Raw genomic sequence first — 25,060 nt, 5'->3', positions numbered from 1 at the left:
GGAAGGGAATGCGGCATACCGAGTTCACGAGGTGATAAAAGTACAATGAGTTCTAGACGTTTCGTGCTCTTTCCCGGCGTGCTCTATCCGTAGGATGGATGCAGAAGAGGCGTGGGCTAAAGGGAGTGATACATAATAGGGTTCGTTAGGTGTAGGTGTAGGTGTAGGTGTAGGTGTAGGGATGGAGGGAAGTGAAGATGAGGATGAGAAGGTTTCATCGGGGAGCCAGGCATATCAACAGAAATCAGGAAGCAGGAAAACCAAACAATCGCAATCCGCCCTTCACAAGCCACCATTAAAAAAAATATAAACCAAGATTATAAAAAAAAAGAAAAAAAAGAAAAAAAGAAAAGAAGAAAAAAAAAGGAAGAAGAAGATCGAGTAAAAGCAGAATAAAAGTACAAAAGGACAACAATCCTTTCTTTGAATCGAATCATTAATCGGCATCCACCATCTCCTGGTCTTCATCTTCAACGACACTTTCCTGCCTCTTCTGGTGCTCTTCTTCCTCTTCACGCTCCATCTCCTCATGTCGACGTATTTCTTCCTCGCGGGCTTCTTCTTCGTTATGTTCTTCATCACTATCTTCAATCGTTTCCTTACTCTTAAATGGTTTTCCGGAGGTAGTGGTAACAACAGGCTTAGCCTTTGGTTTTGCCCTTGAAGGCCTTGGCTTCGGTGGATCCAGGTGGTTCAAAATCTCGCGTAGGTTCTGACCAAGCTGTGATTTGTTCTTTAGCAACCTAGCCTTGAATATACTTCCATCAATAACTTCGCCGAGAACGGCAAGCGTAATCTTCCCCACAAACTCGCATAGCCGCTGCTCAAACAATAATGCAGCCTCCAGATCGGTGTTCTCTTCCGATTCTTCTCCTTCATCGTCACTACCAGAAGCCACCGTCTTGTTCGTAAGTTTTGCGAATTTCTTTTCAGCTGAAATGTAGACTTTGAGAATATCTTCCTGAATATCCTCGGGGACCTTGCGGGGGAACATTGAGAGCTTAGTAGTGGCAGAAAGAACAGCATTGAAAGTGTGGAAGTCGAGTAGAGCGCCGGCTGCTGCGATGCGGACTTCATCAAGGTCGCGAACGTTGATGATATCTTCTAGGCGAGCAGTGATTGCAGCCTCTGTTGTCCGTAGGGATTCAAGTTGTGGGAGATGTTCGTCGATTCTTTCATCGGAGGAAAGATCGAGTTTTGTGACTGATTCGACACTCCACATAAAGTAGTAGGTGAGAGTTTTGAGTGACGATAACCAAAGATCGTTTTCGGTCTCGTCAGCATTTTTGCCTCGCCCGAGAATGGAGGTAAGGACATCCGCGGGGGACTCTGCCCCGGGAGAGTCTTTAGCGACTTCCTTGCCTTTCTTGCTTTTACCCTTAGACTGCGAGGCTGAAACCTTTTCAAAAGACTCTTTGCAATTTGTCACACTAGCAAGATATTGTAATCTCTTCACACCAGTTTCGAGGTCTGAGAGCGTTTGGTCGCCAATATCACCCTTCTCAAGATTCTTCCCAGAAGCCAAGGAAACAAGGTAGTTCGTAACTTCATCCTGGAGTCCTGTAACCTTCTGTGAAGTAACTTCCTCTAGCTCGTCAAATGATGCCGCACGTAAAAGGAACCCGCTAGCTTCCTTGAGAACGGATTCGTCCAAATGAGTCATGAACTGGCGAATAACATCATCTAATAGAAGTGAATATGCGCTCATCTGTCGAAGTTCCTGGTAAATATCGAGTTTCATGAGTTGCGCAATTCGAAGGACAGTGGCGGCGGTCTCTGGTGGTGGCCCAAACTTGTTAAGGAGCAGTGGAACATAATGGGCTAGGCTTCGTGAGATATCTTCTTCATCTGGCGCCTCCGATTGCTTTCGCTTCGTTTTAGTAGTGACAGTGGTAGCGTCTGCAGCAGCGGCAAGAGCGGATGTAATAGAGGCGTGGAGGACATGGAGAAGGATGGTTTCTTCTTTGGTTTTCAGAGCGCAGTAGCCTTTGATCCAAGACAGGGTCTCGTCGTCTGAGTTATTCTTCTGGTTCCCAGTATGATCGTATAAAAGGTATTTGGTGAGGTCTTCCCAGTCCTATACAGCAGTTAAAAGTCAGTTATCCGTAACGGCACTTCGAAAAATAAATAAATAAATGAACTTACATGTAGCTCCGGTATTGCCTTGTATAAAGCCGAGCCAGCAAGCTGGAATCGAGATTGAAGGCCAAGAGCAGCCACTCCTCTCGTATTAGTTTCCCGAGCCTGGCTATCGGCCGAGTCATCGGGGTCATATGTAGATAGAGAGTTAACAAGGCTCTTGAACTTAATCCAACTTAGTTGATGGCCTTCAAAATCCTCGTCATCAAGATCGCCCGCCGTTTGGAGGGCATCCTTGACTGCATCCTCGCCACCGCAATCCTCAATCTGTTCGTCGTAGCTTTCCTGCACACTAGTTGCGAAGAAATCAGCAACAGCATTTCGGACTTTGGCATCTGCATCATAAAGAAGTTTCCCGATGTTAACAATATCATCAGCTTCTAAAAATCCAACTTGTCGGACTTCGTTGAGTAACAATATTGTTTCAGCTCGGACGCCGGAGTCTGCATCTTGAAGAGCCATTTCAACTAATCGTTCTCTGAAACGTTCCGTGAAACTTCGTAACCCTCCAACATTGGCGCGATCCTTGAATAGTTTTGTCAGGGCCTTAATGACCTCAGAACGGACCCCGACAGTAGTATCCGAGAGTACCCAACCAAAGTAACGAAGGTACGACGACTCGAAAAAGGTGCTCGGCAACTTGAGGATCCAAACACCAAGTTCATGGATACATTCTGCACGAATTTTCCCGTCAACATCCCGGTATCTGTGGACGAAGACCGACTCGTATATGTCGCTGATCTGGTCCGTAACGAATTCTTGGTTTTCCTGTGCTTCATTTATGGTGCTTTCAAGGGACTTGATCCTGCCTGCATTTTTTCTAGCTTTGGATTTTTCGGATTCAAGTTGTTTTGTGCTATTGTTGATAGACTTTTCGATATCCGCCATTGTGCCGCATAGGGCCGTCATGATAGAAAGATTGATAGCTGTGCTGGTGTGTCGGAAAGGTCGTAGAGGGGAGCTAGACATAGTAGTGATCCAAATTTGAAGATTTTCGATAAGTGCTGGGTCGCTGGTAAGAACACCCGACGTGGAAATGTGATTTATGAGTTCGTAGAAAAATGCAGTAAGGCAGAATCGGTAACGACGGTATTTCTGAGCTCTCGATGCTATCGGATACTCTACCGATGATTCCTATTCTGGGGTATTAGATCATTGCTAGCTCCGGATGGGTAATGAATGCTTACCTTCTGGAAAATTTCTTGAATGTCTTCGAGTTTGCTTGCTGCAGAGTCAGCGTCTTCTATATCATCGCTTGTTACAGACTGGTTGCAACCGCAACTCTAAACATCGAAACAATCAGTGATTATAACTTTGGCTACGACAAGGATTTTCATTACGTACTCGGAAGATGAAGTTGACCATTGCGACCATCGCCTCCGTGTTATTGAACTCATAGAAATCGACCCAATCTTGAACGATCTTCGAAGCGTCCTCGCCAGCAAGAACTCGGTCTAGAAGCATAAACCATTAGTAACACTGTCCTCGTACCGAAAATCTTTATCATCGATCAATATGACTGACTAAATAGATCGTCTCCATCCAGCTCGACAACGCCATTTGCAGCTCCAGACTTCTTTCGCGGGGTAGCTCTGCCCTTAACAGGGGGCCCAGCATCGGTCCTTGACTTCTTTGGAGCTGGCTTTTTAGCCGGTGTACTAGCTGGTCGGGTCCTGCTAGGAGGAGCAACTTTGCTTCGGCTTGTTGTTTTCTTTCTAGAAGAAGGGGCAACATGGATTGATTCGTTTTCAGAGGCTTCTTCCTGGTCGGTGGCGTCAGTCGCATCGGATTGCTCTTCATCATTTTCGTCGCTACCAGCAGCTTCCTCGTCGTCTGACGCGTTATTCCCAGCGCCTACGCGACTATCTCTTTTTCGCTTTCGTTGTGTGGTGGGAGGTGGGGAGTATGTTGTTGGAGGTTTTCTGACACGAGTCGAGCGTCTTTGGCTGGACTCGCCAGATGGTTCAGGAGTGGAGGAGTCCTCGCCGGCGGCAGCCATTCTTCCTATAATTGTGAGGCTTGTTTGTGTGGGGGTCTCTGTCGATGTGGTCGCGCTCATCGTTAGTAACTGTGGTGATGTTTGGGTGAATTTGACGTGGTGTTGAGGCGTCGAGCCCAAACATCAACAGATTGGAATCACATGACTAAGCGACTGTTGGACAACTCTGTGTTGCGATGCGATGGCTTTGTCTTGTTTGCTTTCTATGAAATTGCCTGATTTGGCCTATCTTATCGGGCAATTACTCAGAAATATTTTCCGAGTCACTTGGCTGCTCGACAGTTCGAACTCACTCCATCCCACCACACCGCAACCAACCAACCGTCGGTCTCGACGACATCATATCGCCAACTTGAGTTAGCTTACATCCCTGCACATCGCGCATTGCGGCTTCGTTTCGCGATTGTGGCGCACTGCATCCATCAGTTTTTTTTGTCGCCTGCGATATCATAGCTTTGTCGCACCCCCTCCACCGTACACCTACCCACTTTCAATTCTAGTCATCTATTGACTTGCAAGCTCGATACCAATCGATAAAAAGACGATCAATCTGGATTCACATTAAGATCCACGCCTAGCCCTCTACGGATTGCCTTTATCAATCCTAGATCAATCAATATTTCGACGATATCAAAATATGAAAAACTTGAACAATGGCAGATACCGGCGAATTGTTAGACATCATAAAGGATGAGTGTGCTCTTACAGTCACACAAGGTACATCATGAGAATGAGCTCTCTTTCTTTTGACTTCAATGTCTAATTCCTTCTATGCAGGTCTCCCAGTTACATCCGTCTGGAAACTGGTAACCGACTACCTCGAAAAAGACGAAACCGTCGTCGTTCCGATAGAAATCCTCGATCCAACTGTACCCAACCCTCCAATTACTTATCACCCTGCTCGTCCCCTCGATATATCTTTAAGGCAAATTATTTGGGAATTTATACAACAAGATTCAGAAATTAGCATCGGTGTCAATAATGAAGGGAAAGATTTGTCATTCGATGACGCTGAGGCGGGTGTCGGCGCGGAATGTCAGCCTAATGCGAAAGGAAAACTAGCTGAGTGGAGGCTTTATGCATCAGAAAGTCTTCAATGGAAACGTATTGCTGGCCATGACATCGACAAGATCCGCTTGTTTCCCACTTTATGGGAGTTACTTAAGATTATTGCAATGAATAGAGAGGACGGGATTCTACAACCAGCTTTGACATCGCAATCTGGCCAAGATGCCCGCTCCGTGGGTCCCCGAACGAAAGATTTGGCTGGCAAGGGTTACATTATGAAGATACCTGTCATAGCCCTCAAAGTGCGTACTTCGAAGCTTATCCTGAAACGATTCTATAAAGGGGCGGTTGAGAAGCGTAAAACTCAAAAGAAGAAGCGTATGGCCACAATAAAGGAACATGCAAAGGCCGGAAAGAAACCTCCTAGAGAAATGCAAGAAGAACCCTTGGATATTGAAGAAGTGATCAAAACTATAATGAAGTTGTTAAAGTCAGCCAAGAACAAGGTCATGCTTGTCGAAGATCTAAAGTTTAGGCTTGTGAGTACCTTTTCCCACCAAGAATAGGAGCCTACAACTAATAATATATTTTCTAGAATTGCACCTCTACCAGATCTCGCAGAAAGGCCTGTCGTAGGATCTTGGCGAAACTTGAATCTATGGGATGTCTCCAGAAAATCAGGGCGTTGGGTTCGCAGCACGCTCACGCCGACAAATTCAATTTTGGTCCTGTCGGCGAGGATGAGGTTGCAGACTTAAAAGGCGCTCGGTTTTCGAAATGCGTCAAATTTGTTCGTGACTTGCGGCCTCTCGAGTGGCCAGAAGCTGTCAAAGGAGTTCGGCCTGCGGTCGCACAAGATGAAGAAGAGGATGATCTTGATGAGATAGATTCGGACGATGAACAAGATGACGGCTACAGAGTTATTCGATCTGCGCCCATGGTAAGAATTATAGATGGGCGACGGGTCACTGTCCCATTATGGAGGAAAACGCATCTCATGCACATAATCTATGATCAAGTGCTAGCTGCAGGTATAGAGGGCATCCGAAGCGGGGTATGTTCCACCCATACTCATTGTCTTTGGGGATCCACGGTATAATTAACATGAATTGGATAGTTACTCTCTGGCGCAGTCTTTGGTCCATTCTACTACCGCCCGTTTGATCAGATCATGGGACGGTGGACGACAAATTCTCTTCTCAACCAGCCCGACCATCTCAAGTCTACATCGCTTGTTAGAGAAACTGATATATATAAAAGAACCGCTAATTACCGATACTGGACTACGGAACATTTCCAGGCCATGCTTGAAGAGAAGCAGATAGACTACGCGGCTGCAGACGCAGCGGCTAATCCTTTCAAAATAGGTCAAAAGAAAAAGAAGTTTATCACTAAAGTTGATCAAAATGACGATGACGGCGAGGAGCCCGGATCTATTGACCAAAATGGGTTCGGGAGGTTGAACACCACGAGTTTTGTTCACGGCGACGGCCGTGGAAGCTTCCAGGATTGCCAAAATGCGGCCCCAAAGAAAGGAAGTGGCTTGAAGCCTCCAGGAGTATCTCCGTTGAAAGGTCGCAAGAGGGTTAAACGTGAACCAGGCGATCTAGAAGGTCCACAGAAGTTACTGAAAAAACGGAAGGCTCCTAGAAAGAGTGATGCCACTGAGGCGCAGGAGGAAGATATGGAACCTCCAGTGGAGGATGAAGCGGTTGTTATTATCGGCCGGAAGAGGAAGTATCCTCCTGGCACGGAGCCATATCTGAAGGAAAAACCTCGGATTGAAGCGGTGAAGAAAGCACTGAGATTAGGCTCTATTAAAGAAGTCCTCGCGGATGGCACGCCAATCAATTCTGGCGAGCTTCCAGAAGGCTTCCAGCCTCTTTCTGCAATAGATGAGAATTCTTGGACGGTTGAAATGATCGCAGAGAGGACATTCTTCGACCTCGTGGGGCTAAAACCTTATCAGATACCTCTGGCTACAGCACGCTACCGGAGTGCGACTACCAAAAAAGGCCGCCCAAAGAAGTCGGAGATTGCCTCAGAACCACTGCATTCACCTTCACCAGTCCCGTCGCCTCCTCCGCCGCCTCCTCCACCTCCACCACCAACCCAGCAACAAACGTTCCAGTTAGGCCCAATTTTCCAACCTGGCCCTAAAGGCCTTGTGGAACTTGCAATCGAGACCAAGTCCCAACCCGAAACCCCGAGTAAACCGGCTAAAAGAGTCTATAAACGAAGAAAAACAGACGGTAATGATAGTATACCGATCAGCGAAGCGGCTGCGGGATCCGGGGTGGCGGGTACGGTCGAGCAGCCTGTTAGTTTAGAAGATACCACTCGACCTACTATTGAAGCATCGACCCCCCAAAAGCAATCCCGGGCTAAGAAGTTGAAGGAATCTGCTGCCTCTGGAGTTGGACTTAATGAAATTGCAACCAAGCCGACTCCTAAACGCAAGGCTAATAGCAATAGTACTCCTCTTAAAGCATCTCCCTCGAAGAAGGCTAAGATAGCTAGTCACGATCTCACTGTCGAACCGGCTAGTCAACATGAAGGGGTAGTAACTATGGGGGCCGACACCCCCCGCGGCATTATGGTTCAGACAAACATTCCACCGGCGGCACCTACCCAGACAAAATTTAGCAGAAACCACAGCTCGGCCCCAAACCTCGATGCTACATCTACAGATACAACCTTTTCAAAGAATCCTATAACTTTACCGGGTAAAACTACTTTTGGCCCAGATTCGACAGATTCCGCTTCTATTGTAGATGGAGACCAGGAACCAGATTCAGGTAACCCAAAACCTGATCGAGAACCAGCGCCAATGATATCACAAAAAACTCCTGGTGCTTCAAAGTCTCAGTTACAGGGCATAGAAAATCATGCTGAATCGTCAACTACCGAAAGACCAAATGATAGGATCAGAAAGGACGATGTGCCCCAGAGTGGAAATTCCCCCGTTGTCATTGACCTTGAGGCGGCTCAACCTGGCCCGAATAATGATATTTCCCAGGCCGGGGGGCGAGATTCATCCCCCGTCAAAGCCTTGCCAACTGCCCCGGAGCCTCCTAAACTCCAACCGTTTATAGGTGAGGATGGAATTCGCCTTGAGCTCGTTCCGGCCGCAGTCCGCAAAAATAGGAGCATTGGCGGTGTTCTCAAGGCCAACCGACGTCGACTTCTCATGGACCTCCTCGCATCCGCTGGGGGTGCAATCTCCGTCAATACTGGGTACCGCAGATTTGTCGAATACATCAGAGAACAGACCGACCAAACATCGAAAATGGATCGCAAAACCTTTAATAGTATTATTGAAGACACGAACCGCGATGGGAAACTATTTGCCATCGGAGTCTTCAAGGGTCCGAAGAGACTAGGAACCATAATTGCGACAACGGATACAACCTTTCAGGATGAAAAGGTTCAGCAAGCCAAGAAGACTATACTTGAAGAAATTGACAAACCTTTTGCTTGGAAACAAAATGTTTCTAAGGGGATAGTGCCCAAAACTGTTATCGTTCCGATTGAACGTATTGACTTTCAAAGGTATTCCTATGCCAGTAAGGCAGCTGCTCTCGGAAACAGCAGTACTAGGCGTCGGCTGGATGATGAGAAAATGTCTACGCTTGCACGACTTCAGGCTATCACCGAAAGCGAGAAGAAAGAGAAAGCGGCGAAAAAAGGTAAAAAGGGAGTCATCAAGAAGTCTCAGCCTATTACTACTAGGACACGTTCAAAAACCAACAACACTCATTTATCGCGACAACTTGATGCTGGTAGCGACACTGAAGGATTTGGCAGGGGTAATGAGCATCTCCGGGGAGCTAGACAAGGCAAACAAAGTGACGATATGGACTCCGATCCTGATGTTCCAGAAGACGCTTTGCATAGATGGCAGGTCCCTCGTGCAGATCCTAATATGTATCCTGGACACACGACCAATTTCCCTCCGTATACTGTACCGGAAGCTGGAAACTTTGGCTCTGGAAGTTTGGGAACTTATGAGGACTATGCTGCTGTATCGGCTGCGAGGAATGAGATTGAGGCAAGATATGGCAAGCTGGATGCCGACGATTACGAGTTAATTCGACCAAGGAGACGAACACAAGCAGGCGGAAGGGGTGCAAGACCTCAGGTCCGACCTATGATGACCAATGAACGAGAAATAAACCCGAATCTCGAACCGCTTGTTGCTCCGACAGAACCCAAGAAACGAAGCAGGAAGCCCAGAGAACTCAGATCAGCTACAGAGCCAAGGGCTACGAGAGAGAGAAAACCGAAGCGTAGGTTACATCACCATGACTGTTATATATTACATACTGACTATTCTTTCTGCAGCAAAAGTTATAAGGATACCTCGTCCAAAGGATGTACCACGCATAAGAACGACTTTGGAGGAAGACGAAACGCTTACATTAGCAGTGATCATTATACGTACACTCTTCGGTGGCTATGTTCGAAGTATCAAATGGGATCTTGTTGCAAAGGCACTTCCGTCATATGACAGATGGTCTATACAATCACATTGGCCGAGAGTTCGAGCTAAAATGAAGGATGAAATCCCGCAGTACCAATCTGAATTTGAGGAGCAGTACCTTAGATACTTTTATAAAGGGAAGCTTCCATTTTTTGATAAGTCCTACGGGGTGGACTTTGATTTGCTGTGGCACGTGAATTGGCTAAGGCCATTTGTGAAGAATATACGCCCTGTCACTGAACGCCGTATTTTACCCGATACAAGAGCTAACTTGGAGGCTATGTATGAGGTTTCATGTGCCCCATTGGACTGGAGGAGAGACTTCTTTAACTACATGACTACGATGTCATGGAAGGAACACCAATTAAAGAACCACTCGAGTTCGACGGTCAAGCTAGAAGAAGCCGATTCAGCAGCCCCAGAAAAACGACAGTCGGTAGAGCGGGCGAAATACGCTTGGAGATCAATTTTTATCACCGAAGACAACAAGTACGACGATCCAAAGGCAAGAGAGTTGATCAAGGTTTATCCACAAGCTGTTAGTGCTGCTGCTCTTACAGAACTCCACAAAGTGGACAGGTTCATTATCAGAAGCCGGAAGGGGGGGAGGTATGGAACCGCGACGGCACAGGCGAGGGTTTTACAACCTTGGAGGACTACTTTTTCCATCCAGGCTTTTGAGGAGGCGCAGAGTTTCTATGAAGACGTGATCAGAGGCCTGGGGGAGAAGGATGAGTGTAGGTTGGTTTCTACGTCTTTGACGACCGGGACTATGGCATGGTTGCTGGATCGGGTGGTTCGAGACGAGGTAAGACAGTACCGATCTCCTTGTGTTGGGTCTAGTAACTGTAGGCTTAGATACTAACTTGAAGTTTCAAAAACTTTTCTAGGTCGATATATATACAAAAGACTACAAGACTACCAGTCGTGGTTTGGCCGGGAGTCTAGTCACTCGAGCTATCAACCCTGTGCTCTTCCACTTCGATATCTTCGTAGCCAAACCCCAGAACCATATGGTTCAGCGGCCCGTTTTGGAACCGGCTGGTATATTCGATGAGGTGCCACAAGGTTCTATGAAGGACGTGGCATTCCCGCCGTTTATATGGCAAAATATGCACGATGAGGTGATTGGATACATGTGGGAGAGGGTGGTGAAGTGTGTGTTGGCAGTTGTGGTTGCGAAACCTGGTGTTACAACTAGGGGCGTGGTGAAGGCGCTGCAAGGGGTTGTTAATACGAGGGATGTTTTGAATGCGGCTAGGTGGTTGGAACAGAGGGGCGGTGTAGTCGGGAAGGTTGAAGGGAGATATTGGGCCGGAAAGGAATACTTATGGTGTGGTGTTTAAAAGGTCTATGATCATGAATTAATGGGTTTCCTTTGTGATACAATAGATCAACAACGATGCCGGGATAAAAAGCATACGAGGTGGATTGGTTCTTTCAAGGCGTCAAAGGTCATGGGATATTGTAGATAGACACAAATATTTTCCAGCTGTCAATGAAAAGTTTTCGGGTTTTAGCGCTTTTGATGGAGAGGTAACATATAACAGAACAAATTTAGGGGCAACTGTGCCTAATTAGTCAACAGGTTGATGTTGGCTTGTCATGTTGGATATCATAACCCAATAGCCAAACATAACATCGCTTTGGTGGAATATTTTAATATGGAGCGTAGTATTATCATGTTTAGGCCCGTCCGCTGCGCAAGGCCATCCTCTAAAATTTACCTCTTAAACTATCTCGAGAAAGATGGGAGCAGAGGACTTGTAGGCGATAACGATATTAATCAAAAAACCTGCGGAAAGACAACAATTTAAATGCTTCAAATCCTTCCTAGATGTCGCCTGCAGCAGGTCTGGCAGGCGGCGGTATTCTACTCTACATTCCTTACAAAACACCTTACATCCGCCGGAGGCGCCCTCGAAGATACCCCAGCGATGTACAGAGACCAAGCCCAAACGGTAGTCTGGCATGGGAACCTCATAGCAATCGAGCACAACCCCGACTTTCAATATCTCGATAGCGCAGCAAGTACCTATCCCGAATTCTGGGGAGGATTCTGTCTCTACGATGGTGCGCCACTAGATTCCTCTGGGGTACACGAGCCTGTCGGTGTCCGCGAGATTACGAATCAAAAACTCATCTGGGAGATTAATAACAAACCAAAGGACGAATATGATCCCCGACGGTGGCGGGACGAAATAAAATGTCTTCCTGACCACGATAACGACAAAAGTACCGCAGGAACTATGTGGGGGTTCATCGGATCGGAAGGGAAAGAAGGAGAAATGATAAATTACAATCCCTTCGGAGTAGCACTTCACGACTACGGACTCGGACAACTTCAGAACATGCGTACGAAACGATGTCTAGCGATAGTTCTAGATACAGATGCCGATGAAGGAGAGAACATCGAAACTGTAAAACACGCCATCCGATCCGAGGAGTGCGACTATTCCGGTCAAGATCCCAAACAACTCTGGATGTTTTATTTCACGGCTAAGGATCAACCGTTCGGTCCGTTCGTGCCGGCGATGTATACGGGAGCATGCTGGGGGCCTAATAATTACGACGAAAAGAATAATGCTACGATGGTTAGAGCGGTTCCTGGGGCGGTTTATAAGGAGTATACCATGCCGGAACATTTGAGGCTTGTGGATTCAAAATATGTGGCTTTATCGACGTTTGATAGGGACGACGGAGGTGGGATTAGTCCTGTTGTTAGGTGTACGACGCAGAAATGGTTTTTCAATCCACCGTTTGAAGATGGTGCGCCGACGGAGTTTAGGGATGATTCAAAGCCACCGTATAGCGAGGTTCCGCCGGTGAAGGCTGGTTAAATGTTGAGTTAGTGGTATCGGCGCCGATTTATCGAGACCGATATTAACCCATTCTGCATGGCCAAGCTTATTATCGTTGTATCGATAGATTGGTCAATGATGAACAGCAATTCTGCCTTCCTTCTTTTCTCCCTGTGATATTTTTTTTTCTTTGGTTTTCGTTAAGCTCGAGTACATTTACACGTCAGGAGCCTAGATCATCTATCTTGTCCAGTTTTACGATAGAAATATATATATGTATACATAGTAGGTACCTAATACGGAGTGCTACTTGCAATTTACTTACAGTCAAAACACTCAATTTCAATGTAACAATATAATTTAGAATATCGTAGTACACAGGTAAGGATATATATAATAGAATGTCACTCTAAGCCTTTAATCCTCTGCATGATGCTTGAGTCCGGGGAACTCCGTCATCCTTTGCCAAAATACCCCCTTCTACTGGGAAAACATATAAGAAACCTTGTACATTCACGGTGGCTTAAAACAGATGAGTTAGGAGAATTGAAGCAATATATTCTTAAGCTTCTTTTCTAAATATCCGCTTGCTGTGGTAGAATCGAACAATGTATTTTGATTCCGGGAGGTATTCTTGGAACCTTTGTTGGATTTTTTGCGTTGGATGCAGTGCGGCATTGCACTGATCCAATGAGACGAGGGCCCCGATTGGGACTGGGGCGCCGGGAACAAACGATGCTTTGTTCCGAAGACAGGACTGAGCTATGGGTCTTGGTTAAACTTGTCCAGCCTGGCTTGTTACAAATCGAAATCACGCATTTCCGCCCTGTAAACATGATCCCTACGTGACCTTAATACATGTAGTAGATACCTATATCGCGCAAAACCTAAAGTATCCGATCGGATCGTCGTGGTAGCTTAGAATTCTGGAGCGAGTACTTGCCTCCTTTTTGCCACGGTCGACATTCTGATTTGAATGCTTTGCCGCCCAACCAACAAAACTGGCGGGCCTCGTAGCAGTTAGCAGCTGGACTCCAGCCCCCAAAGGACCGTCAACTCAACTTACCTACCCTCGATCTGGCCCCTCCCCCCCCAAAGAGGCGTTTATATCCTAGTTCCATTGATTCCATCTCATCCCATCTTATACCCAAACAACATCACCTAGTCTACTGGGGGCATAACTGCCTTGTCATCGTCACTGTCTCTAAAACCATCATCACCAAAACCATCACAACCACCACCATGGCAACTGCTAAGAAGTATAATAAAAGCTCCCCGGGAGTCCGCCGTATCCGTCCGTTGCCCCCCCCTCGTAAACCTTCCTCCCAAATGCTAACATACATTTCTTATACAATAATACAGTCAAAGAAGCTCAAGAAATCGCCACCTCCCCATCTCGCGACTTCACAGCTCATCCGCTAGATCACGATCTCTTCGAATGGCATTTTACACTCCGAGGTCCTCCGGCGCCCTCACCTTTCGACGGTGGCTTCTATCATGGACGGATCTTATTATCACCCAATTATCCCATGCGACCACCGATGTTTAGGTTCTTGACCCCCTCCGGACGGTTCGAAGTCAATAGAGATATTTGTTTGAGTATCTCCGGGTTTCATGAAGAGACTTGGCAGCCGAGTTGGAGTATTCGGTTGGCGTTGAGTATGTTCCTTTTTTTTAGGATCGTTTAAAGGTGGTTGTGACGATTGCTAATATGGGATTATGTATAGTTGCTTTGAGGGCACACATGGACGCCGACCCGCAAGGCCAAGTCGGCGGTCTTGCCTGTACGGACGAGACACGGAAGGATCTGGCTGCAAAGTCAAGGGATTTTAAGTGCTCGGAGTGTGGTGGAGGTGGTGAAGAAGAGGAGATGAAGATACCTGAGGATGGGGAGGGAGGGAGTTCGGAACCTGAGGTTCCACCGGAATTACGCTTTGGATACAAAGACGAGATGAAGCCGAGCAAAGAAGATGCTCAGAAGAAAGAGGGAGAAGAAGAAGGGATAACAACATCGCCGCCGCCGCCACCACCACCATCGTCTATAGTGCCCCCGGAACAGTTGGTGGCTCGGTCTTCCTCAGAGGAGGCACTGGTACCGCCTCAGCAACCACAGCAGCAGCAACAGCAGCAGGCGACTGCACAACAAAGGCCACCTGCTCAGCAAGAAGACCAACAAGAACCAGCAATGTTTATCCCCTTCGGTCCTGGACAGCAACAGCCACAGCAGCAAGCCCTCGCGCGAGGTCCGGGAAATATCCCTGCACCAGTCATCGCTGGTGCCGTACCCATGCAGCTGGCCAATGCTACAAACGAAGATCGCACTACGGGATATCTCGACCTGGCTATAGGAGCGTTGTTGGCCATTCTTATCGCCTTGGTTATTAAGAAAATGTAAAGAGGGTACTTGTCTTTTTTGATTTCGGGTAGCTTGTAGGAATATTGGGATATGACAGAGATGGGTGGGGTTTAGCAGGGGCCGTGGAGGAGTTGGTTGCCTTCATTCTTTTCTTAGTATTATTATTGGAGGGAGTTTGGGAGTTCTCTACTACTGTTTTTATTTTAAAAGGGACATAATTATCACGCTGGTCATCTGAATGTAGGTTAATTTGACCCGATAGATCTGAATGTCAAAGAAACTGTCATGCAATTGCAATCTCTAGAGGTTAACTTGCTAAAGGCTAAAATTGTCGCTGTGATCGAGGCTATGCTATAATCCACTGCTAAGTTGACATCGAAGCAAAGTAGAAAAAAGAGGGCTAGGAAGGAAGAGAACAAAAGGAAGGAATCCAGAGCGCCCCCAAAACTAAAACCGCCGAAATGTAAAAATACAAGTGTTTACCGCCTAGGATACCACCTTGGGATACATGGAAGCCCAAATAATTCCTGCCATCGATCCCTCATCAGTGATCAAGTACCCATTACAGAATTATGCTCCTTCTTCTTCTCTTTCTTTCTTTGCACCTATAAAATTCCCAGTTCAATCATTAACAGATTTTCTTTTTTCTATTTACCATCCTTCGCTCCAAGTATCCACTTCCTTCCGGTTCAAAGAGTTTGCTGTTGAAACCCTGGGAGCGCTCTTGGAGCTCTCGCCATTTTTCTTTTTGGCATCAAATTCTGTTTCATCTGAGGAGGTATCATAGTCATCGACTTCATCTTCCTCGTCGCTTAATTCGTCCCTGCTCATCACATGTTTCTTCTTCTTCTTGAGGTCTTGCATCCTAAGATTCATCTCCTTGTTCTGCAATGCCACATTAGGAGAATACCGCGATCCTCCAAGTCCATGGCTGAACTCCTCTTCTCTAGCTCCTAATATCCTAGATGCTTTGGAACCTAGCATTTCCCCGGGACTAGGAAGTCCAGTAATTGCTTGTCGTGTCCAGTTTGTAGCTCCAGATCCCGAATATCCATTTGTTCCGGCAGCAGTTTCCTCGATTTCATCACCACCCCATCCAGCTCTTCTCATCCTCTCTTGGTCGGCAGCTGCCTCTCGTCTCCTCCTCTCTTGCATTTCTCTCTGGGCGTCTTTCCATTGTTTATTGGTCTCCCAAACCCAACCATCACCAATCGAATTTCTGACGGGCACAAACCACAGAGCTGGCTGGGGACCAAAAACTTGGACGAAATTACTTTTCCAACCCAGGTCAAACGCATGCGGCATTTCCTTCGAAGTTTCCTCGATCACGTATTCATTATATCGCTCCCTTTCTCTCATTTCTAGTGCCGTTGGTCCCATAACTCCATTGCCACCAACAAGATTTGCGCCCCACGGAATAGATCGTCGCTTGACCGGAGCTAGATATCTAGTCTTCTCCATGCTCTCAATCGTCGTTTCGCCTTTGAACACCAAATAAAAATGATACCCGGAAAACCCGGTGACGACAATACCAATAACGCCACTGATAACCGCAAGTAAGATCCAATTGACAGGCATATATTGTTCTGCAAACCCGGAGTCCTTGAAGATTACGTCCCAGATCCAGATACTCGATACGGCGCAGCAAAATAGACAGAACACGGATAGATAGAAAGTGAATAAGACAAATGGCTTATAATTTGTGATTCCAAGACAGTTGGCTAGCCAGGGGCAGTGGTGGTCCATTTTTAAGACGCAGGTGTTGCAGGTTGAACAGTGGTGAGTGCGGTCGGGTTTTCGGCATTGGCATTTCTTGCAGAAGCGTTCTTCGCCGGACGCCTTGACAGTAATGGCTGATTGAGAGTGTGTCGGGAGAGACGAGTATTTAGATTTCTAGAATGATATATAGCTTGTTAGTTATGTATTGAGTATACGATGATGATGGTAAAAGGTCGTTACCTGCTCCAAAGGAGTACCAGGGCTAGAGAATGTAGCTACGGTATAGCTCCAGTTAAGCATCCAATACAGCCAAATACCCACGAAGGCCAAAAAATGGCCTTGAGGGCCTCCTATGGACTTCCACGAGATGCTGTAAGCTTCAACCCATACCGCCCATGCCGTGGCGCCATAGACGATGACAAGAGGGAAATAGGTTACGCAACCACAGATGAGGTTGTCAAGACGTCGGAGAATCCGGGGACGACGACTGGGGTATTTTGAAGAGCCACCGGATGGACGGGAACGGGAGGAGTCGTTAGAGCTTGACGAGGAGGGACGGGAAGAGTTGACAGGTTGATAGGAGGGCATGGCTGGGATGTTTTGTTGGTGTTGTTGTCGTCGACGACAACGACGGTGACGGTGTTTAACGAACTAATGTTTGGTGCACACGTCGAGGCTCTGAGCACGAAGAGAGGCTCTTTGGGCTGTTTAGGTGAGAATGCGCGAACAGTGGAATGTGTTGGGCTCTGTTATTAGCTGGGTACAATCACGGGCTGCCATGCACTTCGACTTCACCCTCATCATCATCAACCAAGTGCAAGTATCCAATATGCAGCGAGTATAACAATGCCCAGTTCCCCTGACTGACCGGCTGAGTGACCGGCTTGCTGACTGGAATAATAGAACAATGCCGATATAATAATGCACCTAATTCGAGCCGATTATCAAAGCACACTGCACTGCACTGCACTGTACTCCGGGTCAGTCGGTCTTCGAAACGGTCCCTGAAATCTACCACACAAAAAAAACGCCACCACGGCAGAATGGCATATGCAGTTTGGCGGCTTCTGCTGTTTTAGCTCTGTCTCCGTTGACTCCGTTGTGTCTGCCGTCTCTGTGCCAGGAACAAGTGCATCTTGGCCTTGCTGATGGAGGGTAGTGTGTATCGGAATCATAGACATTTGCCTATCTCGTCCATTCTACATTTTATATGATCAAATTCGACATATCTGTCAGTTTATCACCTTGACCGAAACGTTTACTGTCAAGTGTTAAAAAGAGTGGCTGCCCGAACCACCGACGGAAAGAACCAGCTCCCTCGGGACCAAGACCTTGGCGGACAAGGTCCGGAACCATTCGAGGAAAACGAACCCGGCCAGCTGGGACTTCAAGCCTGATGACGTTGACGGTGGGTTCAAGGTTCAAGGCTTGGGCTCAGTGTTCAGGTTCACCGCCGCCTTGCCTTTTGTCGAAAAGATCATCCCCTTGCTTGTCTTGTCTTTGCAAATATAGAAACCGTGGTTAACGTAACCAAACCACCCCGACAAGCCCTATGGCCCAAGGATGCCCAGCCTCGAAGAGTTTTCTCTTCATCGGCAGGAATACTTTGGCTGACGACCTGAAATCCTGGTGGCGGTACTATGTATATAACGGTGAGTGTGCCGGCTAGCAAGGGAGAAAGAAAGGAAAAAAACAAAAGGAAAACCCACTAAACCAGCGTGATAGTGATTGTGCTGTGATAGTCAAATACTTCTTACATAAGGTTACTTGGTATCCAACGAAAGAAGAAGAAGAGGAAGAAGCCTTATAAGGAATTCGGCCCGCTTCTTCTTCTCTCCGGCATACTAACACTCAGCTTCAGCTTTAACATTGTTGTATCTTTCACATCTACACCTGCATGATATCTACCTACATACATCTACATTTGCATTTATCTTTGAAGAGAGGCGCTGCCTGGAGCAACCTTAGCACTTTGCAGGAAAAGTGAGAGCAAATCTGAAACACCTCTGCTTCTTCTTTCGTTTTCTCCAGTCCTCCGCTTAATTAATTTTATTAATATACTCCATACAAATATATCTCTCTACTATCATACATATTAACTGCGAACTATTTTCCGCGGACAATTCTCCTAACTTATCTACAGGAATCGGACTAACCATCTTTAGTCTATAACCAACAGACTGCTGTCGACAATTTCCATCTCCCTCTCATCCTCATCTCTCTCTACAATCTGTCACTCCCAGACCATTGACGCTTGTTTGTGCTTGGTCGTTTGGACGTTCCTCCTGACTCTGATACCCACGGGAACATCGCATACCCGCCCGCTTCTCCCAGTCAAACTTCGTCTGCTCATTCCCATTTCCAACATCCTCATCTCGCGACACTGTCACAAATCTACTAAAAGTAGTCCTATTGTGGAATACCCGTGATTCAGAAGAAAGAGAAACGAAACAATCCAACGGCCGTTTTTTTATGGGTTTGGCGTTCGCTCGCAAATTTGCATGATCACTGGCTGCAAATCTGTGACCCTCCAATAGCGAACAATGGCCGCTTACGACTACTACAACCCTGCGAACCGTACGCAAAACGAGACCCCCCTTTCCGCTACGGCTGTATCTCCACCCTCTGTCTCAAGTCACTCCCCGTACCGCAAAAATGATTCCCCTTACAACCCTTCCCTCGAAGATGTCAATACAACCTATAAACCTTCTCAGGAACCATATTCATCTCAGGAAGACACTTCATACCACGGAGCCTACGACACTCATCGAAATTATAGCGAAAACATTCCTTTATCCGAACACCCTCAGCATATGGCTGGTGCCTCCCACATGCCGGCCTACAACACAAACAACGGCTCGTTACCACAGCCAATTCCCCCGATGCGTGAAAAACAACATGGATTTTGGGCGAGGAAACGACATAAGACAATTCCTTTCTTCTGTTATACTGTCTCTTTGATCCAAGTCGCCGTCTTCATCGCCGAAATCGTCAAAAATGCCCAACTTACAGGATCACCAATCCAGACCAGACCAAATTTCAACCCGATGATTGGCCCTTCACCATGGGTCATGGTCAATATGGGTGCCAGATACGTTCCTTGCATGAAAGATAATCTCACCGTTGGATCCAGCATCGCACGACCATGGCCCTGCCCGAACACCACGACAGCTGAGATTAATCCGCTGGCCGCATGTTCTCTCCAACAACTTTGCGGGTTCCAAGACTTCTCGACCCCCGACCAATGGTGGCGTTTTATCCTACCTATGTTCATGCACGCCGGTCTCATTCATATTGCATTCAACCTTTTGATTCAACTTCGTCTCGGAACGGATATGGAACGAGAAATTGGAATTATCAGATTCGCAATTGTATACATTTCCTCTGGTATATTTGGGTTTGTCTTGGGCGGCAACTTTGCGCCACAAGGTTTGGCTAGCACCGGGGCTTCTGGTGCTCTCTTCGGTATCCTAGCGTTGGTTCTTCTCGACCTTTTCTACACATGGAAGCAACGCGAATCGCCGGTTAAAGACCTGATCTTCCTGATTATCGATTTTGCGATCTCCTTCGTCCTCGGTTTACTCCCAGGTGTCGACAATTTTGCGCATATTGGCGGGTTTCTGATGGGTCTCGCCCTGGGTCTTGCGTTTATGAGGTCACCACCAGCATTGCAATCCAAACTTGGAAAGGGGGAATCTTACAATTCGATGTCATCTGCTGCAATCCAGAACCAGGGATTGAGAAGATTGCTCAGAGATCCCGTTGGCTTTTTTCGAGGACGTAATCCATTCTGGTGGGTTTGGTGGTTGCTCCGTGCTGGTATGCTGGCTTTGGCTATTATCTCTTTTACTCTACTCTTGAGAAATTTCTACATCTACAATGGGGAGTGCAAATGGTGTCGGTATTTTACTTGCTTAGTAAGTCTATTATCCCTATCTCCCGGTAACTACTTTAGCAACTCCTGCTAACTTTTTTGTTTTCTAGCCTGTATCGAATTGGTGTGATATTGGAAATCTCCAAAGAATAGAGCAGACACCCGCGCGAAAGTTTAAATTCTAAGTGATTTGGTTCCCTTTGGCTTTTCCTTCATTATTCTTCTGAAAAAAAGCGATTACGGCGGATATGACTTTTTTTTCTTTCCTTTACTTGCCTTATAGCACGCTGCATTCCTGCATCGTTGGCTTAATCAAAAGAGAGAGATATTAGTCTTTATAAAGGGGATATTAACATCTTTTTCTAAAACACATTTGCATTTGCATTACAGTTACTGGGTGGCGTATGGTTGCTTTTTGATTGTCCTTGGTTTTTACCACCTTATACCTGTTCATCTTGGGTTTTCGTATTAGTGTTTTCTTTATCTCCTTTCTACTTTGTGTACTTGCGACGCTTTGTTCTTATTGAAAGATCGAGGCTTTTTAAGACCTCTTACATCTACGGAGGCTGGTGCCTTGCCGTACAAAACCAAATTGGGTTTCTAAGCCCTCAATTCTATCTAATTACATACGCGCTATATCAGTTAAAGTAAATGGCTTTTCGTAGTATTCTTACTATGTACATGCGTGTATTGAAGTCATGAGCCAACATTAACCTCCCGACAGGATCAAGACAGGTTTCTATCGATCCCCAACTTCATACCCAACAGATTCCATATCTTACATACCATCATTCTGTATCTATAATTAGTCCTCCACCCCACCACCTTACAATGAGAAAACCGGTAAACTCCATAACACCAATAAGAGGGAAGCCAATAGAGAAAAAGAAGAAAGCGGAGACTTCGATTATAAACCTCGGGTGGTATATATAACGGATTCTTTATCATTATTATTTATTTTGTTACTTCTTCGATATCTGATCCGCTGCCACCGCCACGGCGTTTAGTGGCTGTCCACCTTCTGCTTCCATTTGCTCTAGTAACTTGGCTTTTTTATGTTCCTGTACTCGACGTTTTTTGAAGTATTCGACCTAAATTTGTTTTTTTGATATATTAGCTATCCCCGTTGGTATCTTTGTATACATGGTGATAGACACCATACCCAACTACTAGCGCAATCCCTATCGAACAACTTAAGCTCGCTACCACAATTTTTATTCGCAAGTTCGGAGTCCTTGATGCTATCGAGGATATCATGTTTATCTAGACAGGTGAAGAATAGATCACGAGATTCCCAGCATTTGGCACGTTCGGATCGGTCTGGTGCTGTGGTCTTTGGTGGGGGAGGGGTGGAGGAGGTCAAGCCGAGGTATGAGAGGAGACCCATTGTTGGCGATTTGGTGATTGTAGTTGTGATTGTGGGATGCAGGTGGTGGGGGTGGGATGGACGGAAGGAATTTTGGAGTCTTGGAGGCGGGATGGAGTTTTTTGTTGAAAAGCCGGTTTCCGAGGTTTTGAGGTTGCACAGAAAGTTTGGTAAGCGGTGAACAACGCAGGTTTTAGTGGTTGATGTTCCACGGCGGGTTTATCCTGTATACACTTTCTTCTTACGAAGGAGATGAACGGTTTCACTACATCGATTTTACAAGCCATGGGGGATAGAGAGAAGAAAAGAAAAACATTGTCCAATTGAGAGACCGTGATAGTGTCAGCCCGCGGTCCCGCTGTCAATTCAAGCAGATTCGAGGAATTGTGGTATTTTGCTATATGCATATCCATGCATACGTGCATAAAGATACGTATCGATATCTTTTAGATGCTTGATCCTAAAATTTCATGTATTAATTACGTGTTGCATCCTAGGTCAATTGTACAAACTGTTTTATCTAGTCTGGTGTTTTATCATACCAAAAATCTTTTATGGTGGGGGGTCTCAATCTATCATATACGCCGGAGGATAGATATCGATACTTGCTTGATACCTATGAAATTCACCTTACTTAAATGCATGCACACCTGTATACATGTACAGTTAGTTCATATTTTATGCGAGTTCCCTACACCAGTGCCGGCATTATGCCTGATTTGTGCTATTGACACGGCACAGCGAGGGAGTCAGCGAGGAATCGGATCGATGTATCACATTTTATTGTAGTAAGGCTTAATTATAAGGTAGTCAGCCTTATATGTCGTCATGATCTATCGATCTATGAATCAAACGTTGGGAATTGGGCAGGAATTTGACATCCAATACCCGTATAAAGTAACTTAATATCCACCATTTAACATTTGGGCTCCTTAATACTAATAGATAGCCTTATGGCATTCGATCGATCGAGGCGACTTAAAATCTACTGATACTAGTATAGTCTCGCGTTTACCGATACACAGTTGGCAAACAGCTTTTTATAATCCTCCGGCTACAAAGGACGTCTTCCTATCCTGCGTACTCTTTTACCGATAAATATTTTTCATATGTTTTGGGATTGAGTATACTTCTATCATGTCTGGTGTCGCGAGGCTTAGTTTATCAGAAAAAATGGTCCCGGACTTGTCCGATAAGATACAAGCCGCAGAGAAGGAGCTCTACAAAAGGGTAGAGCAACTACGACTAGTAACGGACAATCCGTCTTCCACCACTCCAAAACACCCCAGACGAAAAACATGTTTCTATGCCAATATCAAGCGAACTTTCGGGGAAATTTACACAAATCGAGAATCAAACGAATGATCTATTACATAGGAAAATCAAACTACTCATCGTACTTCTGAGGGACGGACCAGTCTTCCCGAGTATTTTAAAAACATCGTCTAACCTAATTCCTATCTACGATAAAATAATTTCAACAGTGGAAAACTCGATCACTTTAACCTTGGATGCATGTTATCGGCTCCATACCCGAGATTTACAATACACTCCGGATCCAGTAATAATTCAGGCCTGGAATAAAAGGACCATTTTATTTTATTGTTCAGGATGCGAAGTATCCTACAAAAAACCGTACAAAGACCCACGGTATCTTAGCTATCCGTTGATATACAGGATAGATAGGAAGTGCAGCTGTGAAAATTTATCCAGCCCACGATACTATCAACCGATATTCCCGGGCGCCATTCATCCTTCTACATTACAAAATAAATCTCTGGGATCACGAAAACATCATACTAAAAAGTGGTGGGTTACCGTTGGGGGAGGTACCTCTGTTGAAGACTCTGAACTAGATGATCAACCTCAATCGCAGACCTCGCCAAACCGGGATCTTGAATCTTTGGTGGAAGCCCTTGAGAGAACCCATCTTGCAGACGGGCTAGTTGATGACTTTGAAACAATCGAGGACCTCCGGGATTTATCAAAAATGATTGAGAAACAAATCGGTCACTTGAAGTACCTAAGACAAGTTGCTTATATTTTTGGCAAACAGCCTCCTGCAATATACTGGCGACAACTAGAAAGCAGAGAGAACGGTGTATTTCTTGATGAGCAACCGAAGTTCATAAAGGAGTGGATTGTCGAGGAAAGCGTGCCCGAGCACTCGGCGAATGTTCTACTCAAAATCGGGACTGAAGAGGCGAGAAGACATCAAACTGCTGGTCTCCTATGTACCAGCGATTTCTATCACAATGTGCGATGCTTCAGCGGAAAGGGATACGAGAGGGCTCAGCGCCAGATCCCGACTAGTGTGCAATCCTCTTTCCTAACCTCGAGCCAGGGGGTGAGCAACGAATATAATAAAGCAGACTTTAAAATAGCAAAACCCCAATTCCAAGGCCAGGAACTGAACGGGCGGGCTCAAACACTATCAAAAAACTTGGAGATTGGTATTGGATTTGATATTGGCTACGAATGTTTCCATGTGGAACCCAAAATCTTGATAGACTACCTTCACACCTATGGAGTCTATTATGCTTTTAATGAACATGAAGCGCAGCTGGAGGCGAGGAACACACCCGATCATATTTTACTCCTTTACTTATCACAAAATCCATGTTCCTGGTGTCAAAAATTTATTAAAAAGGTTGCCAAAGAATTTGGATTATGTATAGGATGGCGTTCTGTTCCTCAAGAGGGTCGATCCTCCTCGGTTTCGATGACTTATGTCAATTTTTGCGGGATTCAACATTTCGATGTTAAAGTGAATTGGCTTTAGTTTCCTGTCGACACGACGATGAAAAACTAGCGACAGAGTCACAATTTACCGTGGTAGTACACCCGAATTAAACTCAAGCATGAGAACATGACGATTGGTCAAGAACGCTGGTCCGGCACAGTCATTCTATCGTGGCCGTAACATGTATTAATGTTCCGCGCAATGGGTACAATGAATTATCTATAATTCTTCAAGTCCCTGTATCCAATCTAACGTCTTGAATTTGTGATAAGTTCTTATAAGCTTATAAGCTTATGGCTATGGGTCGGCAGAATTGATATTGCGACCTTGCAACTTTATAAAGGAAATAGCCACTTATTACCATCCTTTAGTCAACCCCAGAGCCAAAATTCGTCTTTTGTTCTATATGCGCGTAGTTATAGTCCATTGATCATGGATATAGCTTCATAGCCGGCCTCGGATCTAGGCACTCTTGAGGTTGAGATGTATAGGTTCATTGTGTACTAGTCAATGTTGTATTTTTCCGTTGGTATTAGACCTAGGCTCTCCGTCTCAAGAGCACTTGGATTCGA

At 45.9% G+C, this 25,060-nt stretch overlaps 8 protein-coding genes across 8 annotated transcripts; 5 read left to right on the top strand and 3 right to left on the bottom strand.

Annotated features, from left to right (window-relative positions):
• Positions 1-436: 436 nt before the first annotated feature.
• Positions 437-4,138, bottom strand: AOL_s00083g401 (uncharacterized protein; the record flags this gene model as incomplete). Its single annotated transcript, XM_011125580.1, has 5 exons — positions 437-2,077; positions 2,146-3,273; positions 3,327-3,422; positions 3,484-3,593; positions 3,664-4,138. 5 exons carry the CDS (start codon positions 4,136-4,138, stop codon positions 437-439), a joined length of 3,450 nt encoding a protein of 1,149 aa, XP_011123882.1.
• Positions 4,139-4,791: 653 nt separating this feature from the next.
• AOL_s00083g400 (uncharacterized protein) lies at positions 4,792-10,975 on the top strand (the record flags this gene model as incomplete). Its single annotated transcript, XM_011125579.1, has 6 exons — positions 4,792-4,855; positions 4,916-5,685; positions 5,742-6,200; positions 6,264-9,435; positions 9,491-10,437; positions 10,520-10,975. 6 exons carry the CDS (start codon positions 4,792-4,794, stop codon positions 10,973-10,975), a joined length of 5,868 nt encoding a protein of 1,955 aa, XP_011123881.1.
• A 471-nt stretch (positions 10,976-11,446) lies between these two features.
• On the top strand, positions 11,447-12,469 carry AOL_s00083g399 (uncharacterized protein; the record flags this gene model as incomplete). Its single annotated transcript, XM_011125578.1, has 1 exon — positions 11,447-12,469. One exon carries the CDS (start codon positions 11,447-11,449, stop codon positions 12,467-12,469), a length of 1,023 nt encoding a protein of 340 aa, XP_011123880.1.
• A 1,203-nt stretch (positions 12,470-13,672) lies between these two features.
• AOL_s00083g398 (uncharacterized protein) lies at positions 13,673-14,825 on the top strand (the record flags this gene model as incomplete). Its single annotated transcript, XM_011125577.1, has 3 exons — positions 13,673-13,724; positions 13,793-14,089; positions 14,158-14,825. 3 exons carry the CDS (start codon positions 13,673-13,675, stop codon positions 14,823-14,825), a joined length of 1,017 nt encoding a protein of 338 aa, XP_011123879.1.
• A 612-nt stretch (positions 14,826-15,437) lies between these two features.
• On the bottom strand, positions 15,438-17,093 carry AOL_s00083g397 (uncharacterized protein; the record flags this gene model as incomplete). Its single annotated transcript, XM_011125576.1, has 2 exons — positions 15,438-16,679; positions 16,746-17,093. The coding sequence occupies 2 exons, from the start codon at positions 17,091-17,093 to the stop codon at positions 15,438-15,440; spliced, it is 1,590 nt and encodes a 529-aa protein (XP_011123878.1).
• A 1,955-nt stretch (positions 17,094-19,048) lies between these two features.
• Positions 19,049-20,564, top strand: AOL_s00083g396 (uncharacterized protein; the record flags this gene model as incomplete). The annotated part of the gene is made up of 2 exons (XM_011125575.1): positions 19,049-20,422; positions 20,490-20,564. The coding sequence occupies 2 exons, from the start codon at positions 19,049-19,051 to the stop codon at positions 20,562-20,564; spliced, it is 1,449 nt and encodes a 482-aa protein (XP_011123877.1).
• Positions 20,565-21,341: 777 nt separating this feature from the next.
• On the bottom strand, positions 21,342-21,766 carry AOL_s00083g395 (uncharacterized protein; the record flags this gene model as incomplete). The annotated part of the gene is made up of 2 exons (XM_011125574.1): positions 21,342-21,470; positions 21,542-21,766. The coding sequence occupies 2 exons, from the start codon at positions 21,764-21,766 to the stop codon at positions 21,342-21,344; spliced, it is 354 nt and encodes a 117-aa protein (XP_011123876.1).
• A 1,969-nt stretch (positions 21,767-23,735) lies between these two features.
• On the top strand, positions 23,736-24,159 carry AOL_s00083g394 (uncharacterized protein; the record flags this gene model as incomplete). The annotated part of the gene is made up of 2 exons (XM_011125573.1): positions 23,736-24,092; positions 24,130-24,159. The coding sequence occupies 2 exons, from the start codon at positions 23,736-23,738 to the stop codon at positions 24,157-24,159; spliced, it is 387 nt and encodes a 128-aa protein (XP_011123875.1).
• Positions 24,160-25,060: the final 901 nt, after the last annotated feature.

The sequence above is a fragment of the Orbilia oligospora genome (assembly GCF_000225545.1).
Source record: "Orbilia oligospora ATCC 24927 unplaced genomic scaffold scaffold00083, whole genome shotgun sequence".
NCBI classification, from domain to species: Eukaryota; Fungi; Ascomycota; class Orbiliomycetes; order Orbiliales; family Orbiliaceae; genus Orbilia; species Orbilia oligospora.
This window is presented reverse-complemented; position numbering and strand designations above follow the sequence as displayed.